The sequence below is a fragment of the Camelina sativa genome, chromosome 2 (assembly GCF_000633955.1).
Source record: "Camelina sativa cultivar DH55 chromosome 2, Cs, whole genome shotgun sequence".
Lineage (NCBI taxonomy): Eukaryota > Viridiplantae > Streptophyta > Magnoliopsida > Brassicales > Brassicaceae > Camelina > Camelina sativa.
The window spans coordinates 4,574,787-4,594,663 of NC_025686.1; the positions used below are offsets into that span (position 1 = coordinate 4,574,787).

Sequence of the window (19,877 nt, forward strand, 5' to 3'; positions counted from 1 at the left end):
CTCTCTCTCATTAATCTAATCCTCTTTTAAACATAACAACATCGGTCGAACATGAAATTGTTATCGAACACGAGATTGTTATCGAACACGCGGACATGTTTTGGTGGGCTATGTTTGTCCATGTGATGATCAGGATCACATGGTGGTGTTTCTTTGATACATCATCGCTAATACTGTTATGATCGGAGTACGTAGAGACATATTGTCGTTGTTGTTGTGATGGTGATGATTGTGGTTCTTATTTATATCGTCGTCAAACCTGTCAAAGTGGTGATTTCAGACGCCGGAGGAAGGTGGTTAGGTCGTTTATTAAACACCGGTGAGTTCCAGGGCAAATCGATGAGAAGTTGAGAAAGCATCCATCATCGTCATGTGAGTTTTATGCTAGGATCGGGGCCATGGGTTGGTTGAGATTTTGTTAGGCAAATTTTCCTTTTTTATGTTGTTTTGAAGTATTCTAAAATCACCCAAAGTTTAATAAAATTTCACCAAATCACAAATAGAAAATTCTAACAAATAACCAAAATCCCCTAAAACAACACTCAAATCTCTTAAAATTCTAAAATATTAAAATGCCACCAAATCACCTAAAATATTAAGTTCAATACACCCTCCTAAGTAAAAGTGTAGTAAATATTTTAATTTTTCTTACAAAAGGAATAAAAGAAGTAAGAACATAGTTCTGTAAGACTACATACAGATCTAATTAATAATGGTATAAAACTAATGGTCAAAAAGACAAAGAATAATCAAGTGAAAACGAAGTTGAACTTTTGCTGTATATTTTTCTTTTTGAAAGTTGACCCGATATTAATGGGATGTGCAACGATTTGATTCACATAAACGATAGTACAAAATAATTTTTGATGCTTAGGTTTTCATTGGATATTATTTGTTATCAAAAATACATGCTTTGCACTTCATAATATTCATTCATAAATCATAATCCAAATTCGCCAAACCTTATAAGTTCACAAGTACAATGAAAGAAAATGATGTTTGAGTTTTCATCGGGTCAGAATTTTAAAATATAAGAAAATAATTTGAAAATGAAGATGTGATTTACATAACTAATTACATTCTGATGCTTAGGTTTTCATAGGATATTATTTGTTGCCAAAAAAAAATCATTACTTCATAATAGTATTCACTAACAAATCATAACCCAAACAAACTATATTTTTCTTAAAGCTCCTTTATAATGAAATAGAAGTACAGAACATTGTTTTGGTAGACTTTATAATTTTAATAAATGGTTACAAATAGGTTATACATATATTATAAATTAATCCATATATTAATTGTAACAAATAAAATTTTAATTGTAACAGAAAATCTTAAACGGGTTATTCCAAATTGATAGTTCATGGATATTTCAAACTTTATTTTTGAAAATCACGTATATGGTTCCAAATATCTAGAATCACAATATTACCAATTTATTTTCCACAGATTTTATTGATAAACCACATCAATAAATCCCCTTTATAATAAAACGAAAGTACACAACATTGTTTTGATAGACTTAATAATTTTAATAAATAGTTACAAATAGGTTATACATATATTATAAATTAATCCATATATTAATTGTAACAAATAAAATCTTAATTGTAACAGAAAATCTTAAACGGGTTATTTCAAATTGATAGTTCATGGATATTCCAAACTTTATTTTGGAAGATCATGTATATGGTTCCAAATATCTAGAATCACAATATTACCAATTTATTTTCATCAGATTTTATTGATAAACCACATCAATAAAAAAGTTATTAAAGGGATAAAAATATACTCTTAATCATAAAAAAAGGAATCAGATCTCGCTAAATTAACAAGATTAATCGTGATCTTCGGGATCATATTCAGAAATTAAAAATTAAACCTTAATGCTAGATTAGGACCATGCTAGAGCACGGGTTGAAATTCCTTTTATTTATATTATAATTTTAGAATACAATATAATTTATATAATTGATTTTAAAAGTTTTTAAGGTCCTAATCTAGCATTAATCGTGATCTTCGGAATCGTATTTTATTCTAAAATTATAATATAAATGAAAACATTAATCGTGATCTTCGGAATCGTATTTTATTCTAAAATTTTAATATAAATAAAAATAATTCAATCCGTGCTCTAGCACGGGTCCTAATCTAGTTTATGATTTATTTGTGAAGTGGTGAACGTAATGTTATGATATATATATATATATATATATATATATATTCTTCTTTAAGGCTCTTAGTCCCTAAAATTACATCTGAAAGTTTTTCACTACCAACAACTTGACACCACCTTTAAAACCGATAATTTATCTCCAGATGAACTGTTTCCTTAAGATCCTTACCTGGGCTACTTGACCTGCCACTGGGTAACCAAGCTGAATAATCTGGGTAAGTTTTGGTACATTTTTTTTTGTCCTACTTTTTTTTTTAATGGGAACTGTTATATCTGTTGTCCTTGCCTAGCCGATATACGATTGTCTCAAGGAAAAAATCCATATTTATGAGTTCGTCAAGAACTACCAGGAAGCAATAATGGAAACAAAAACAAAATGCTATTACCTCTTATATATATAACTTGATCGCTAAAATAGTAAAATAGAACATGATGAACAACTTTTTTCACCGCCCCACATCTTATCTTAAATAAGTACTATTGCATTTTTTTAATCTCACGTTGCTTTAAACTAGAAGTTAGTGGCTACGAACGTCGATACAGCTGGCTAACAACCTCCAATTTGTAATCTTGAATAAGTAATCGAGTACGCAGATTATTCGAGTTTTGTATATAACTATTTGTTATAGGAACTATTTTGAGCACATCTGGTGAATTATAGATGTTTTAATTTTGTTATAGTTCAAAATTTTTCTTAAAATATTGCGTGAAAGATAGAGCCCATATACAGTAAAACCTCTATAAATTAATAAGGTCGGGACCATGAAATTTTATTAATTTATAGAGGTTTTAATTTATCGATAAATTAATAATTATTAATTTATTGATAAATTAATATTTATTAATTTATGAAGAGATTTTCTCATTTTTATAATGAAAAATTTCTATTACAAAATAATATACTTTTGTTATTTTCACATTTTTAAAGAATTTTCTTAATTTATAATTTTGGTTATCGTAATAGGATGAATGTCAAATTTTTAATAGATTATCTAGGTAAAAATGAGAAATGTTAGAAGTTTGGAGTTTAGAAAAAATTGTTACTACTATCTTTCATGGTAATGATGAAGTCGCAGAAGGTATTACGGTATCTTTAAAACCAATTACTAAAGAAACAATTATCGCATATATGACTCTTCACAATTTATGGATGTGATTTGAAAATACAACAATGAAAAAATTAGAGATGAGCTCCAACAAGATTGCAAATTCAAGAATAGACAAACAACAATAGAATCATATTTCACTAGATTTTCTTAGATATATATATATATATATATATATATATATCAGTTTATATGATTATTAATTTATGATATTGATGGGACTATAATTTTACATAGGATTTTCAAAAAAATTATTATTTTATTATTTTATCAAAATGTGTCATTTTTTACACCGGTGCAACTCGGGATCAGAAAAATTTATTAATTTATAGCGAGTATTAAATTAAAGAGTATTAATTTATAGAGGTTCTACTGTAATTCTGAAAGCCAGACTTACGTTGTCATAAAATTCCAAATTACTAATAACACAATCGCCAACCAAAGCTTATAAATCACATACGGGGCTACACATGGGAATTATTGAACACATGTGCATCGATTCTAATTTCAACCTTTTTTGTGTGGTTATCACGTCTAATTGTGATTAAAAATTGTACTGAATACTTAAATTCTCAATTAGATGGAACAATACACGATTACGTTTTAACTTACACACCTATATCTCAATTTCAAAATAAACTATGACAGCAAATATGGTACTTTTAATTATATTTCCATAACTCCATAATTGAACATTTGCTTCACAACATTGTAATAAAAAAAATGAAATATAAACTAACCACTTAATAATACAAAGATCCTCTGACTGCTTACTAAAATATAAACTCGTTTAATAATTCCTCAAAATTAAATTGCAAGGACAGCTTTAGTTAACTGTCAAACCCTATATTACATACATCATCTCTTCATTTATCATCACCACTCTCGTTTAGCAACACTTCTCACTTAAAACATCTTACTTAAAATAGAAATATATATTGTGAGAGATGGCTTCAAAAATCTCAGCATCCCTTGTCATTTTCCTCACATTCAACATCCTATTCTTCACGTTGACCAATGCGTGTGGTGGTGGCTGCAGTCCAGTCCCTAAACCCAAGCCTAAGCCAAAGCCTACTCCGAGCCATTCCTCCACCGGAAGCTGCCCAAGAGACACTCTCAAACTCGGTGTTTGCGCCAATCTCCTCAAGGATCTTCTCAAAATCGAGTTGGGCACACCACCAGTCAAGCCTTGCTGTTCGCTCCTCAACGGTTTGGTTGATCTTGAGGCTGCAGCTTGTCTCTGCACTGCCCTAAAGGCTAATGTTATAGGCATTAAGCTTAATGTTCCAGTTTCTCTAAGCCTTCTTCTCAATGTGTGTGGCAGGAAGGTCCCTTCTGGATTTGTATGTGCTTGATCTATCTATCAACCATTAATCGATTGGTTATATAATCTTTTATCTATGTTTTGTTGTTTTTCTTTTATTAAAATTCTCTAAATTCTGCTGTTTTCAGTTTTAATTCAAATAAGTGTTTCTTATACTTCTTTTGCTGTATCCATTATAAATCAATTTTTTCATTCAGATTTTTAGTAATAATCAGCTTCTCGTTTCCGCTTATATTCCCAAGGAATCATATTCACTACTTATGTTATTCTAACGATCAAAAGAGCAAGAATCTATGCTAATCTATTCTTTAAAACACGTACATCAATTAGATTACGTGTGACCATATTGACACACACACACACAGAGAAAAAGAGAATGAGAGAAAGTGTAAACCTTGAATTATCTTTAATAAGAATTATCCATACTAAAACGATACATAGTAAAAAAATATAATAATTTTGTTTTGAGATATAAAAAGTAGACAATAGGAAATATATTGACATCCGAACAAAAAAGAATTGCGAAACTATTCACATACTTGTGGTTCCCATAAGTTGTTGGTAAATGAACTCCATAGTTGGGTAAAAGAAGTCAGACAGCTAATTTAGATTGATCGCTCATGGAAATGGATCTGAAAACCATAATTTACGTAAACGCACAAAAACGTTCTTTAATTTAAAGTCTAATAGACCTATACCAATACGATATGATACCGTACAATAATGTATATGATTTGGTACGTACAGATAATTTTTTAGATTCATTTGGACAAGAAATAAAACATAAACAGTACTCCCGTTATATTAGAATCAAGAGTTTATTTTGGACATGCGAGCCAACGTAAGATATATCAAGGCCATAATCAAATTGCCAACAAAGAGTTTTTTTTTTGGACAAACACTTTGTTTTCATTGGTTCAAATCTGACCAAGTAAGTGATTCAAAGATCACAAAGTTTACAATACAATTTAAAGAGGTTTCCCTATGCCATAACATGATAGATAAGGTAAAACGACATAGATTCCATGGAAGTTTTAAGACAAAAGGTATAAAACATACTCCCTCTGTTTCAAAATATAGGATATTTTAACAGCATGCAGATTAAAAAATTTTTATTTTTAATAAGTTCAACCAATCAGAAACAATACTGCATAATATAGAATAATAAACTAATCTAAAAGTTGCATAAAAACTTGAAAACATCATATATTATGAAACAAAAAACTTTTCTAAAACATCTTATATTTTGTAACGGAAGGAGTACAATTTAAAAAAGCATTCCCCAAAGAGCTATCTCAATACATTGAAAGGTTAATAAAGTTTGACTTATTAGGTTAAGCGGGAAAAATTGGTATTACAAGTTATCGACGGCTGGTTACAAATATAGTGTTACTCTAGACTAGAGTAAAAAATATCGACGACTGGTGGTTACTACTATTATAGTGTTTTACTCTAGACTAATAAATATCGACGGCTGGTTACATTTAGGTTATAGTGTTACTCTAGTCTAATAAATATCGACGGCTGGTGTGTAGTAATTACTATTTAATTAGTAATAATGCCAAAAAAAAAAAATTGCAAGCAAGATAAAATCATAAAAATATAATACTCTCTCGGATCGTGAATATCTGTCGTTTTACAAGTTTCACACAAATTAAGGAGGTTTGTGTAAAAGCTATTGTAACCTCCTTAATTTGTGTCTAATCACTATTTAGTCAAATATTGCTGCTGATCCCAATTTTCTTTATTCTTAATAATTTAATAAGTGCACAAGTTCATATGCAGCCATGGAAACGTATTTATATACGTAGTTATTGTTTGTAGTCAAAATTATGTGTTTTTGATGCAAATGAAGTAATACATGTAACAAAGAAGATTTTGTTGTTAAAATTTTTCTAAAAATTTGAAAATGGAGCCAAAACAAAAACTAAAATTAGTATTGGAGCCAAATCTGAAACTAGTGATCACTAATGATGCTTGTATATATATATCCGTAAAAAAGAAGCAATGATGGAAACTTTATACTGTGTCATACATGTAGAAAAACACATAAATATTAAATATAGTCAATTGTTAGCAATATCTAGAGTCACTCATTGAACAACACATAGAATTATGAACTTGTTGACTAAAAATAATAGAAGGGTAAATAAGTTATTTTAGAGTGATAGTTACATAGGTAAGTGAGAACGTCAAATATTTTGACAAAAAAAAAAATCTAAAACGACAGATATTCACGATCGGAGGGAGTACGAGTTACTTAAGTTGAATTCAAAGTACTATATTTGCTGTCAATGCCATAAAGATATCTTACAGAAAAACCATACATCGTTAGAGAATTTATTGAAAAAACCATACATCGTCAGATATTTTATAGAAATACCATCACATACGTACGTTTGTTAACAATGATCAATGAGTAGTCATTCAAAATATCAATTAAAAAATGAGAACAAAATGTCCAAGAGTTACGCATGTTATTTAATTTTTTTATTTCTGTAGATAAAATAACAAACTTAATTTGCTTAGACCGGCCAGCTGCACTTAACTGTTCAATACAAGTAAAACAATAAATATATCAAGTTTTGCGTATAGCGAGGCAAGTTCACGTATAACAAATCTTATCTACAGACTACAGACTACAGCCTAAAGGTATAGAAGCTCTATGGTAAAATGGCTACCAGCCAAAGAGAATCTGAATAATTCTGCAAATGAGGTCATGAACTCATCATGGCGGTGATAATGACGGCATTGACAAATTGACAGCACACGAATCAAATATTTATAGATCCATATTATTTCGAAGTTCGACGTATCTACAGAAGTGAAATTTAAAAAGTCAGATTTTAAATATGTAGATAAACGCAAATATAATTTCAGATATTTTATTAAAGATAAATATAAATAATTACTTATAGTCAAAATTAAACAACTTGGATCCTCCTCACGTCCTTCTAAAACCCTATAAATAACCACACCTGCTCTTCATTTTTCTTCATCTCTCTCTTTCTCAAACACAACCAGGAATCCTTAGAAATGGCTTCAAAGAATTCAGCCTCTCTTGCTCTTTTCTTTGCCCTCAACATCATTTTCTTCACCTTAACCTCTGCAACTGATTGTAAATGCAGCCCAAGTCCAAAGGTCCCAAGTCCCAAGGCCCCAACTCCTTCAGTCCCGAGTCCTTCGGTCCCAAGTCCTAACTCTAGGCCGGTGACGCCTCCCAGCACCCCTGGCTCATCTGGAAACTGTCCTATCGATGCTCTCAGACTCGGTGTATGTGCAAATGTCTTAAGCAGTCTACTTAACGTGCAATTGGGTCAGCCATCGTCTCAATCATGTTGTTCGCTCATCCAAGGTTTGGTTGACCTCGACGCTGCCATTTGTCTCTGCACTGCTCTTAGGGCTAACGTTCTTGGCATTAACCTTAACGTTCCAATATCCCTCAGCGTTCTTCTCAACGTTTGTAACAGAAAGCTTCCATCTGGTTTCCAATGTGCTTGAACAATATCAGCTATGCATACTACTCACGCACACTGTGTTCTCTATAAAATTACTACTGTTTGAATAATTGCATGTAAGCTAGACTTTAATGTTTATATCTTAATTTGTTTTAAGTGAAATAATAAGCATATGAAAGTTTTCTAGTTTTTTTTGTAAACGTTTCCGTCAGTCTATGTATTTCTTATTTTCAACCTGTTTAATCAAAGAAGTTTTGTAACCCACATCTGTTTCTCGAATTCGTGCATGTGGATTCTTCATATTTTTGACATGCAAACGAATGGAGGGGTAAAGCTCAATGATACATAATTAAATTTACGCATGTAGTCACTCCAGATAATTTAAGTGCCGCAAAGTTATATTTACAAATATAGTCGCAAAGAAACCAAAAATAGTTAACACAATCGGGATAATGTAAGGTTTTTAATAACTGATTGTGAAAATAAAATACCGTAAATATTGTCGTAATTAATATGATAAATAAAGAAGAGATCGATGAAAGAACTTTCTGTCTTTTCCTTCGGACCTAGAGGTCGAGTATATATACAACTTTACAAAAGAATATTGTCTTGGAGATCAAGGCAATAAAAGATACGCTAAATGTGAAACTAAATATACACAAAACTACAAGATATGTAAACATTTTATTCTCCATTACCCCCCTCAAGCTGGAGCATGAAGATCCAAAATGCCCAGCTTGTCTCGAAACACATCAAATTCCCGCTCTCCCAACGCTTTAGTGAAAATGTCTGCAAGTTGCAGTTTCGTGGAGACATGAGCTGTGACGATCTTTCCCGACTTGATTTCATCACGGATAAAGTGACAGTCTTTTTCGATATGTTTGGTTCTCTCATGGAAAACCGGATTCGCACTAATGTGTAAAGCGGCTTTATTATCACAGTAAAGGCGCATCGGTTGCGTAAGAACGACACCCAAATCTTCAAGAAGATTTTTCAGCCATTTCAACTCCTTGGTCGTCAGAGCCATTGCTCTATACTCGGCTTCAGCTGAGGATTGACTCACCACATCCTGTTTTTTCGTTTTCCAAGAGATTGGTGACTGTCCAAGAAGAATAAACCATCCTGTCGTAGATCGTCGTGACAATGTGCAGCCTGCATAATCAGAGTCACACCACCCATAGATTTGAAGATCACAGTCCGCGCGAAGCAGGATGCCTTGGCCGGGACTACTTTTCAAATATCGAAGAACTCGAATTGCAGCTTCCCAATGGTCTTTTCGTGGAGCACCCATAAACTGTGATAAAATGTGCACTGAGTATGCGAGGTCGGATCGAGTAACGCCAAGGTAAATCAATTTACCAACTAACCGGCGATACGGTTCGGGGTTCGAAAGAAATGGACCAACTGCCAAGCCAAGTCGATGATGCTGTTCAAGAGGAAAGAGTACCGGTTTTGAATCCAACAACCCAGTCTCAGCCAAGAGGTCAAGAACATACTTCCTTTGACTTAAGTAAATCCCTTTTGGACTCCTTGAAACTTCGATGCCTAAGAAATATTTCAGCACACCTAAATCCTTCATGTAAAAACATGTGCTGAGATATTTTTTAAAATTTTCGATCGCTCCAATTGTATTTCCCGTGATGACCAAGTCATCCACGTAAACAAGGACCCTAATTTCCACTTCATTCTTCTTGTAAACAAAGAGAGAGTAATCTCCAAACGACTGTGCAAAACTGTATTTTTCGAGAGAAGATGCAAGCTTGGCAAACCAACAACGTGGAGCTTGCTTCAACCCATACAAAGACTTCCGTAGTCTACATACTTTACCATCGTGTCGTGAAGGGAATCCAGGTGGCAACGTCATATACACTTCTTCTTCGAGATCTCCGTGAAGAAATGCGTTGTGTACATCCATCTGGTGCACTTCCCAGTTTCGAGCTGCAACTACAGCAAGAAAGGATCTAACCGTAGTCATTTTAACAACAGGGGCAAAAGTTTCACCATAATCTACTCCAGCAACTTGTCGATTGCCTAACACAACGAGTCTCGCTTTGTACCGTTCGATTGTCCCATCGGAGCGATGCTTAATTCTAAACACCCATTGACAACCAATTGCCTTTTTATCCTTTGGTAGATCTTCAAGTGTCCATGTCTTATTCAACTCAAGTGAACCTATTTCACTGCCCACTGCATTTCGCCAACTATCATCTGTCATGGCTTCTACGAAACTTCGCGGTTCGTGTACGGTAGTGATCGCAGCGAGGAACACTTTGTGATTTTCAGAGAACCGACTACACGAAACCACAGCAGAGATAGGATAAGGCTTATCCGAGTCTACACACACGAAGCTTGTATCATAATCTTTAAGGTACCCAGGTCTTTTGCGTTCTCTTTCACCAACACGCAAAGGAGCTGAGATGTGTTCTTGTCCAGAAATATCATTGACATGCTGCTCAATGACATTATCTTCTTCAATATCATCGGTAGAACCCTGATCAGTGTCGCTTTCACTCGATACCACAATCACTTGTGGTGATTCTTCAACTTTGTCAGACACTGAACTCTCGTTTTCGTTCGTCACTATCATTGGATCGGCTCCCACAATTCCTTCTTGATCTTCGTTAAATACAGGAACTGTATGTACCTTGTCAGCAAATGGATCTTCTGTTATATTTCTTTGTGAAGACAAGAAGTGAAATGTGTCCTCACGAAATACCACATCTCGTGACACCGTAAAAACTTCTTTTTCCAAGTCAAATACACGCCACCCTTTCTTTCCATGGGGATATCCAACAAAAACACATTTTCTACTGCGACTCACAAACTTGTCACCTTTATGATCTTGGTTATGTATATAACACACACACCCTATCACACGAAGGTGATCATAAGAAGGTTGTTTTCCATACAACACTTCATAGGGTGTCTTTCCATTCAACACCAAGGACGGTGTTCTATTAATCAAATAAGCAGCCGTAAGCGCACATTCTCCCCAAAATTCAACCGGTAAATGTCCTTCAAACATGACTGCTCGAGCTACATTAAGCAAATGACGATGCTTTCGCTCCACCCGTCCGTTTTGTTGTGGTGTTCCAACGCATGATGTCTCATGATGGATCCCTTCCTCCAAAAAATATGACGTTAGTGCCATAAATTCGCTTCCATTATCACTACGAATCGTTCGAACTTGCTTTCCAAACTGTCGTTTAACCAAGGCAAGAAAATATCTCAATTTTGTCGAAGTTTCGCTCTTTGCATTCATAAGATAAATCCAAGTACCACGAGAGAAATCATCAACAACGGTGAGAAAGTATCTTGCTCCTGAGAATGATGGAGTTCTATATGGACCCCAAACATCACAATGAACCATTTCAAAAATCTCTGAAGTCTTATTATTGCTTAATGGGAAAGAACAACGAGTTTGTTTTGCGCGGATACAAGTTTCACACGCCTTATTCATTAAATCACTACTATTGCTACTAAAACCAAAACCAGACAACTTTTGCACTACTTTCAAAGATGGATGTCCCAAACGTCTATGCCACAACTCCACAGACTGACTTGTGTGACCCTTTGCCGCTGCGACTATCTCCACATTCTGAAAGTAAATCAAACCTCCAACAGGTCTACCTATCCCAATCAGCATCCTCGTAATGCGGTCCTGAAGAACACAAAACGGAACAGACATTTGGACAACACAATTATTTTCTTCCATCAATTGTGAAACCGATATCAAATCAAACCCTAGATTTTCTATGTAGAACACTTCAATCAATCGCAGATGAGAGTTCAAAACGACTGTTCCAACTGTGTTTCCTACTACTACTCTACCATCAGCCAACATTATTTGTGTTGGTGTCGATGCTCTCAAATTAAGAATCTCTTTCTTACAGGTCAAGTGATGAGTTGCTCCGCTATCTATTATCCAAGAAGGAGAAAGCGACTTACCCGACGTTTGTTCATCCGCTCCGATGGCTGCCGCGTTCATCACACGCTTAACGCTGAGCCACTGTTCATCTGTGAGACCACACACGGCCGTTCTATCCGCATCCGTGACTGCCACGTTTGCTACTCCAATGTTTGGCTGTCCTACCACTCTTGCCACGTTTACACGAGCCGTTCCGCCTCTCCCTCGTGTAAGTCCGGTTGGTGGTCCGAATCCTCTTCCACGACCCATTCGATTTCGTGGTCTATCTCCCCACCACTCCGGAAACCCCACGATTTGAAAACATGTTTCTGATCTATGTCCGGTTCGTCCACAGTTAGAACAGACAATTCCAACATCTCTGTCATCTCGATACTTTGGCTTTTGCGTTTGTGCAACGAAAGCCATGTTCTCCGGTTTCTCTTCAGGGGTCTTTTTCTTCAACCGAGCATCCTCATCTTGTGTCACCTTTAAGTAGACGTATTCAAGTGTAGGCAATGGTTCTTGAGAAAGCAAATTAGATTTTACCATCCCATAAACTTCTTCGTCGAGTCCCATTACGAAGTCATGAACCTTGTCTTCTTCTCTTCTCTTCTCATCTTCGGCACTAAAGTTACATGTGCAAAGACCACAAGTGCAGCTCAACGGAGGTCGATAACATCCGAGACAATCCCAAATCTTTGTTAACTTCCCGTAGTATGCTTCAATGCTCATCCCAGCTTGTTGACAGTTTGCTAGTTCTTTGCGTAACTGTTGAACACGAGGTCCATTAGTAACACGAAATCTTTTTCTTATGTGTTCCCACAGATCTCGTGCCAACGGCTTATGGGAGATATTAGACAGCAGCTTCGGTTCGATTGTCATCTTAATCCAAGAGACAATTAATGCGTTGATTGGCTTCCAATCATCGTAATCTGGTGATCCTTCGGTTGGGGGTTTGATAGAGCCATCTAGAAACCCAAATTTATTTCGTGAATAAAGCGCCGTCTCCAAGTTGATGGCCCACTCTTCGTAATTGTCTCCTTTCAAGAGAGGTCGTGATATTACACTTCCAGGATTGTCGTTCGAGGTCAAGTCGTATGGAGAAATCGTTCGTCGTTGATTTTCCATCATCTTCGGTTTCGATTCGTTGTTCTTCACGTCTTCGGTCATCGTCACAGAAAGAACAAGACAGGTTCGATAAACAGATCAAGGAAAACAGATCTCAATACCAGGATCAAAAAAATCGAAAGAAGATTTTATGCCTGCTCTGATACCATGATAAATAAAGAAGAGATCGATGAAAGAACTTTCTGTCTTTTCCTTCGGACCTAGAGGTCGAGTATATATACAACTTTACAAAAGAATATTGTCTTGGAGATCAAGGCAATAAAAATACGCTAAATGTGAAACTAAATATACACAAAACTACAAGATATGTAAACATTTTATTCTCCATTATAATATCATGAAAAAATACTTGTAAATGAAAAAGCTAGATAGTTAATTGGAAATGTTATGAGAAAAATATTACACAAATATAATCAATAATTCATATCTTAATGATATTTTAATCTTAACTAATTACGGCATTAAAATACAATCTTATCAAATTGATAGATTGACATGAGGGAATTGCTGGGTTGAAATCATGAATGTCACCAAGACTCATTTGGTGGGTTCGAACTGTTCACTAAATGACCAAAATATCAAACTAATAAAGACGCTTGAAACGGCATTAGGGTTTATAATAATAATTAAGTAACATAATTTTATTAAAAGTTTTATATGCTCACTATTAGATTTAACTTTTAAGTAAGGTTTAGTGAATATTTAAATCTTGATATTATACGTAAATAATATATGTCAAGTACAAAAAAAAAAGATAAATAGATCTTCATTGAATCTTCTTGGCATGATAAATTAATATTAATCTAAATATTATTAGTAAATATATATAGAATGGAAAAAAACCCGAGAAATACGCCATCTAATTATTTTTTGGCCGTTTAATTCCTCTAGTTATAAATTTCCCAAAAAATATCTGGTTTAATTTCTTTTGTTTTTAAAGACCTTCATCTTATTAATATCGGTAGATCCATACTTAGACATATCGATTGTTAACTTTAATGAGGGAATTGTTAATTATGGTTAAAATTTAACTTCCACATGTTTAATTAAAGATAACAAATGACACAGCTGCCCTCTTCTTCTTGTCTTCCACAAATCGATCTGTAAACTATGAGCGATGATCATACCAACGACCAAGAGCCCCAATAGCGAAGAAAGCAGTCCAAGTTCCCCATTCATCGTTCGGAGAAATGAGAGGCGTACTCAACGATCTCACAGTAACCGATCGGATCGGAGAAGATAATTCCGGTAACGACAAATCCTGCGAGAGAAACCAATCGCTTTCATTACGGAATCGCGACAACGAGAAGCTAAGCCGCGAAGGAACAGGTTTAGCCGATAATTCAGGAAGATCCTTGCGTGAAACAATGTGCGAGCGACGGCGAAATAATCTCGACGACGGCAACGAGATTCCGGTCACGTTAAGTAACGACAAGCTCGTCGCCATTTTATTCGCGTCAGCTTTACAACGAGAAAAAGTGGAAAAGAGAGTGAGTGATTAGTGAAGTTGTTGACTCATATTAGAGCATGTGCGTCAACTTTACTTATATACTTCATTACCTACTTACTACATTGAGCAAAACCAAATCTAAAATCAAATTTAAAGATCTATGGAGACCACATCTTAAGTAACGGTGATGGCTAAGCTTTTATACAGCTGAACCGAATCTAAAATCAAATTTGATTCTTAGGTGAAGTTGATTTTGCATGTATATATAAAGAGAGGTTTTAATTTTTTGTTTCTATGGGAGTTAAGAAATGAAAATTCGCAAGTGGTGGTGATTGATTGTAACAGGTCGGAAAAGACAAAGGTCGGAGCTGCGATGAGTGGTGCATTGGTCAGCACTCTAGTTGGGCTTGCAGCTAGCAATCTAGGGGTCATTTCTTCTCAAGCTCCTGCTTTTGCTGTAGTTTTGAATTTCTTGCTTCCGTTAGCTGTTCCTCTGTTGTTGTTTAGAGCTGATTTGCGACGTGTGGTTCAATCTACTGGAAAGCTTCTCTTGGCCTTTCTGATTGGATCAGGTAATAGGTCCCTGTCTTGTTGTATCTTAGTAACAGGGGTGGTACTGTATCAGCAAAAGGCTCATAGTTTACAGATCGATTTGTGGAAGAGAAGAAGAAGAGGGCAACAATGTCATTATTTATCTTTAATTAAACACGTGGGGATTAAATTTTAACCATAGTTAACAATTTCATCATTACAGTTAACATTCGATATGTCTTAAGTATGGATCTACCGATATTAATAAGATGAAGGCTTTTAAAGACAACTGAAATTAAACCAGGTATTTTTTTAGAAATATAATAACTAGAGGAATTAAACAGCAAAAAAAAATTAGATGGCGTATTTTTCGGGTTTTCTGCTTATATAGAATACCATACTATTGTATGATTTTGTGTTCTTAAAATAGTTTATTTTTTTGCTAAAGATTTGTCTCTAAAATTGATTGATAGAAAAATTTTGTGTTGTTTTTTCAAATTATTGTTGTAGTATTGTCTATATATAATATCATCATCAAAGTAACCAAAATTTCGTATTATGGAACATTTTCATTTTTATAGTATAAATTGTTTAAATGTTGATAGTTAAGGTCATTAATCATAAATTAAATTTATGCATGTCATTTGCATAAGTGAATTCATCAATAATCTTTGTATTTTATCGTCAAAACCTTTTTTCTTTAAATATTAAAGTTTTATTTCGTAAGTACAAAATTTATAGCATCCAAAATATTAATTTTAGTTTGAAATTTTTTTATCTCAAATTATATTTTCTTGTAATTCTGATGTAAAATCTTAATTGATAAAGAAATTAGACAAATCTATCTAAACTTCTAAATAAATTAATATTCTGAAAATGATAGAAATATTAATTAATTATCTTATTAAATTTTATTAAAAAATGTATTGGTCCAACTGAAGACCAAAATGTTTGATTATATTTTAGTGTTTATTAATCTATAGAATATTATTTATCTAATTTTTATTCTATATACCAAACTAAAAGACTGCTATGGAAACATATTCTGAAGACTTTACGTACTGACAACCTTGTTGGAAATACTAACAAAAATTTATTAAATAGCTGCCCAATCAAATTTTTTCACTGTGTTAACTTTTCTTGCTCTTTGTTTCTTGTGAAGAAGTTTGAAATAATCTTTGACAAACAAAATAAGAAGTTTTAGATAATCTATTTTTTTATTGTCGGTTTTAACTATTTTGTGGTCATAGGATCATTGAAAAAATGTGATATCTCCTTGAGGACAAATGTTTCTATCGACTTTTAAGTAAGGTAAACCAGTCTTTATATTTTGTGGAAAGATCAATGGTTTTTTTTCTGTTGCTCTAATTGTCTAAAATATGAGTACGTTCACATCGTAAATCTTATCTTTGACAATCTGTCAATACTTTATATTTATTTGTTCATTCAAATCTAAGTTTAGTTGCAATCTCATATATGCCGTTTCAAATTGTAAAACACCATGAATTACGTGGCTTCAGCTCTATTACTGCAGTGATTAAAAATGGGTTTTGAGTAAACACAACTCATAAGTTTGGCATGAGGATTAGAAGGGTTTTTCTAAGCTTCTTCATGGATCAGAAATACTTTCTAAGTTTCATTTTCGTATTTTCTGCGTTGTTATTGTCCTTATTTGTTAACATTCAGACAATGAAAATGTGCAGTTAATTGGGATTAATCCAGTCGTCGATTGGGTTTACTTTATTTGGAACCACTAATAGATACGAAACTTCCAAATGTAGAAGCCAGAGAAATTTACGTTTACGTAAACAGCGCTGTACAAAATTGTAATGGTCTAGTCAACGTACTTAACACATGCAAGACGATCGTATGTTAACAAAAGTGACGATTTTTAACATCAGCGAGATATGGACTACTAAACTTTCGGATGTCCATATCTCCCCGACTACAAAACACGTCTTTGAGTTGAGCTCGAAAGAAAACACGTCTTTGAGTTCAAAACTGAAGATAGGTGCATCTTAATTAAATAAGGATTATCCAAAATTTTAGTATTTTGGTTTTGATAAAATGATGATATACATATATATATATATATATATATATAACCGATATATAAATTAATGATATTGTCTAAAGCATACGAAATGCATATATATTAACATCAACTGTTTTTCACAAACTTATTAATTTTGGTAATATATTCGTTCACTTAAAAGAATTTAGTTATCTATTTTTTCAAAAATTGATGGAAACAAATGCATGTACGTATAGACTCTAGTATCTAGTAATTATGAAATGAAAAAATGGGACTAATTAAAAGCTATTTCGAAGATCTCACGTACGACCGGTGGTGAAAAGATAACCACTTGAAAAAGCGGTACTAAAAATGTAATTGACATTTGAAATAGTTATACCTACTAATTTGTTTGTATTAATGTTTCCATATTACCGTGTTATTATTTTCTTAATTGACTTTTATTTTTTTGTCTTCGCATTGCTGAAAACGATGATGATTTCTTTCGGTGCGAATAGTATTGGCTCTATTTTTTTTTGTTTTTGTCCTATCAAACTAAAACATTACTATATTTTATTTCGGAACAAAATGAAATTATTTGACTTTACGAAACTCTTAATTTTGAATATGTTCACATCGTAGTTTCATGTTTGGGTTATGTCCATCACATAATTTCTCAAACTAAATAGTTACATTCCTTGATAGATCAGTATAATTTTATATCAAATTAGTTTATCAAAGTTGTGATTTAAGTTTATTATCGTACGAACCAATATAAATAGATAAAATCCTCAAAATACCAAACTTTGAAGTTTTGCTGTCAAAAATAGTATATGTTTTAAAAGTATTAAGTACCACTAAAACTTTTGGTTTTCCAAAAATACTACAAACAAAAAAGAAATTGATTTTTAAAGATTTCAAATTTATATTTTTAATTTTGAATTGACCATTTTAAATTAAAGGTATACTTTTTTAAGAGATAGCGTTTACTGTTTAGAATTTAAGAATTAATTCTGAAGGTTAAAGTTTAATTTTTGTTTTGTGGTATTTATAAAAAACAAAAAAATTTGATAGAATTTTTAAAATATATAGTATTATTGGCAACGAGACTTGAGAGTGTGATACTTTGAGAATTCTCCATAACAGCTAGCAGATAAAAAAAATTATTATATTCTTCAGAAAAAAAAAATGATATTCTTATCATACCAGTACAATCATATGTAGTTCAAACATGCTTCCTCAGCCCTGCCGGCTGCCAGCCATGTGCACGTGGTCATTGCTCATTCTCTACAAGAGGAAGAGGGTCTGATGAAGAAACTTTGATTGGTGGAAGCCAGTCCATGAAAAAAACTCATCGGGCTCATGACCAAGACTAAATGTTATGGATTAATTTTTTCTACTAAGAAAATATTGAGAGTGTTCTCTTTAAAATCATTACAGTTCGAATAATTGCATGCATGTATGCAAGTTAAGGGTCTAAGTTATCTATAGCACTATTTGTAAACGCTTTTCCGCGTATATATGTTTCTGTTGTAATTTTGTTCTTGTTTTATACAATTAAATGAAAGACGTTTCATATACATAGTGAATGTGTTGACAAAAAATATATATACACATAGTGAATGCCTTATGTATTCAAATATTCCCTTTGTATTTTGGATTGGAGTTTTCACGTAGTTTTGTCCAATTTAAAAAATGAGGTTCGATACAATCATATCATTTTCTTTTTTATAATTTTGGGTGAGCAGAGTGATCATCAGAATGGGGTCTAGAACTAATAACATAATCTAACCACAAACAACTTAAGCTATTCGACTAATCTTATGAAATCAAATGGACTCCAACACCAAACTGGAGGAATCTAGTTCGACTTGATTTGAAAAGACTATACAACATAACCGCCTGATAACATAAATAGTCTCAGCATCTACTTCCCAGCATACATACAACTTTGTTTCGAATAAAAAATTGATTCCGGAAAAAGCGAGTTGACGTCTTACCCCAAATCCAACTACCACTAAGCCAATCAAATGATTATTTGTCCGAGAATGCTCTTGCCAACTGCAGTTTCTTAGCTTACTACCGTTTACGAATATATGTCTATATATCTACAATTACTTTGCAATTAACGAATGAGATGCAATATAATTCTTATACGTATTTTCTAAATGTTTTTATAATCACGTATATTAATATATATTTTTAAAAAATTTAAATTTTGGACATTTTTTCGTGGAAGCTTCATATGATATATATAATATTTATCAACATTTTACAAATTTGACAGTGATAACCATGGATTATATCGCTTTTTCAGGACTAACCTGCATTTTTTTGGATTTAGAAGATAAATTGCAATAAACAGCGATTTGCATGTTTCTTTTGCAAAAATCCCTTTAAAAATTAGATACAGTATATGCACAGTCAAACCTTATTATGAATGTGTCCCTACTCCCTATAACACTGTGTTTTGTTTTCCTTGTTCCTGGTTTCTTTTTAAGAAGTTATAAATGTTATTTTTTCAAGTTGACTTTTTTTTTTCTAACATTGCTGAAAAGATGATATTTTCTTGTAGGACAAAATTTATTGTTGACTTTAATAAATATTAGAACCAGCCTTTTCCAGAAAATAAATGATTATGCGCTACTCTAAATTATGAGTTCACGTTTTAGTTTCATGTTTGGGTTATGCCCATAATCTAGGTTCCTGTGTTTTTTTATATGTGAAAATATTTTCTAAAATTTTAGTTGTATTTCTAAATAGAAAATAACAGCATAGAT

At 33.0% G+C, this 19,877-nt stretch overlaps 2 protein-coding genes across 2 annotated transcripts; both read left to right on the forward strand.

Moving 5' to 3' along the window:
- LOC104717498 (lipid transfer protein EARLI 1-like) lies at window positions 4,148-4,841 on the forward strand. Its single transcript, XM_010435077.2, has one exon. It carries the CDS (start codon window positions 4,233-4,235, stop codon window positions 4,638-4,640), a length of 408 nt encoding a protein of 135 aa, XP_010433379.1. The 5' UTR covers window positions 4,148-4,232; the 3' UTR covers window positions 4,641-4,841.
- On the forward strand, window positions 7,598-8,331 carry LOC104717509 (lipid transfer protein EARLI 1-like). The gene has a single exon (XM_010435088.2). It carries the CDS (start codon window positions 7,646-7,648, stop codon window positions 8,108-8,110), a length of 465 nt encoding a protein of 154 aa, XP_010433390.1. The 5' UTR covers window positions 7,598-7,645; the 3' UTR covers window positions 8,111-8,331.

Coding starts and splice junctions, on each gene's coding strand:
- LOC104717498 (XM_010435077.2), top strand. CDS start 4,233: ATGGCTTCAAAAATCTCAGCATCCCTTGTCATTTTCCTCACATTCAAC.
- LOC104717509 (XM_010435088.2), top strand. CDS start 7,646: ATGGCTTCAAAGAATTCAGCCTCTCTTGCTCTTTTCTTTGCCCTCAAC.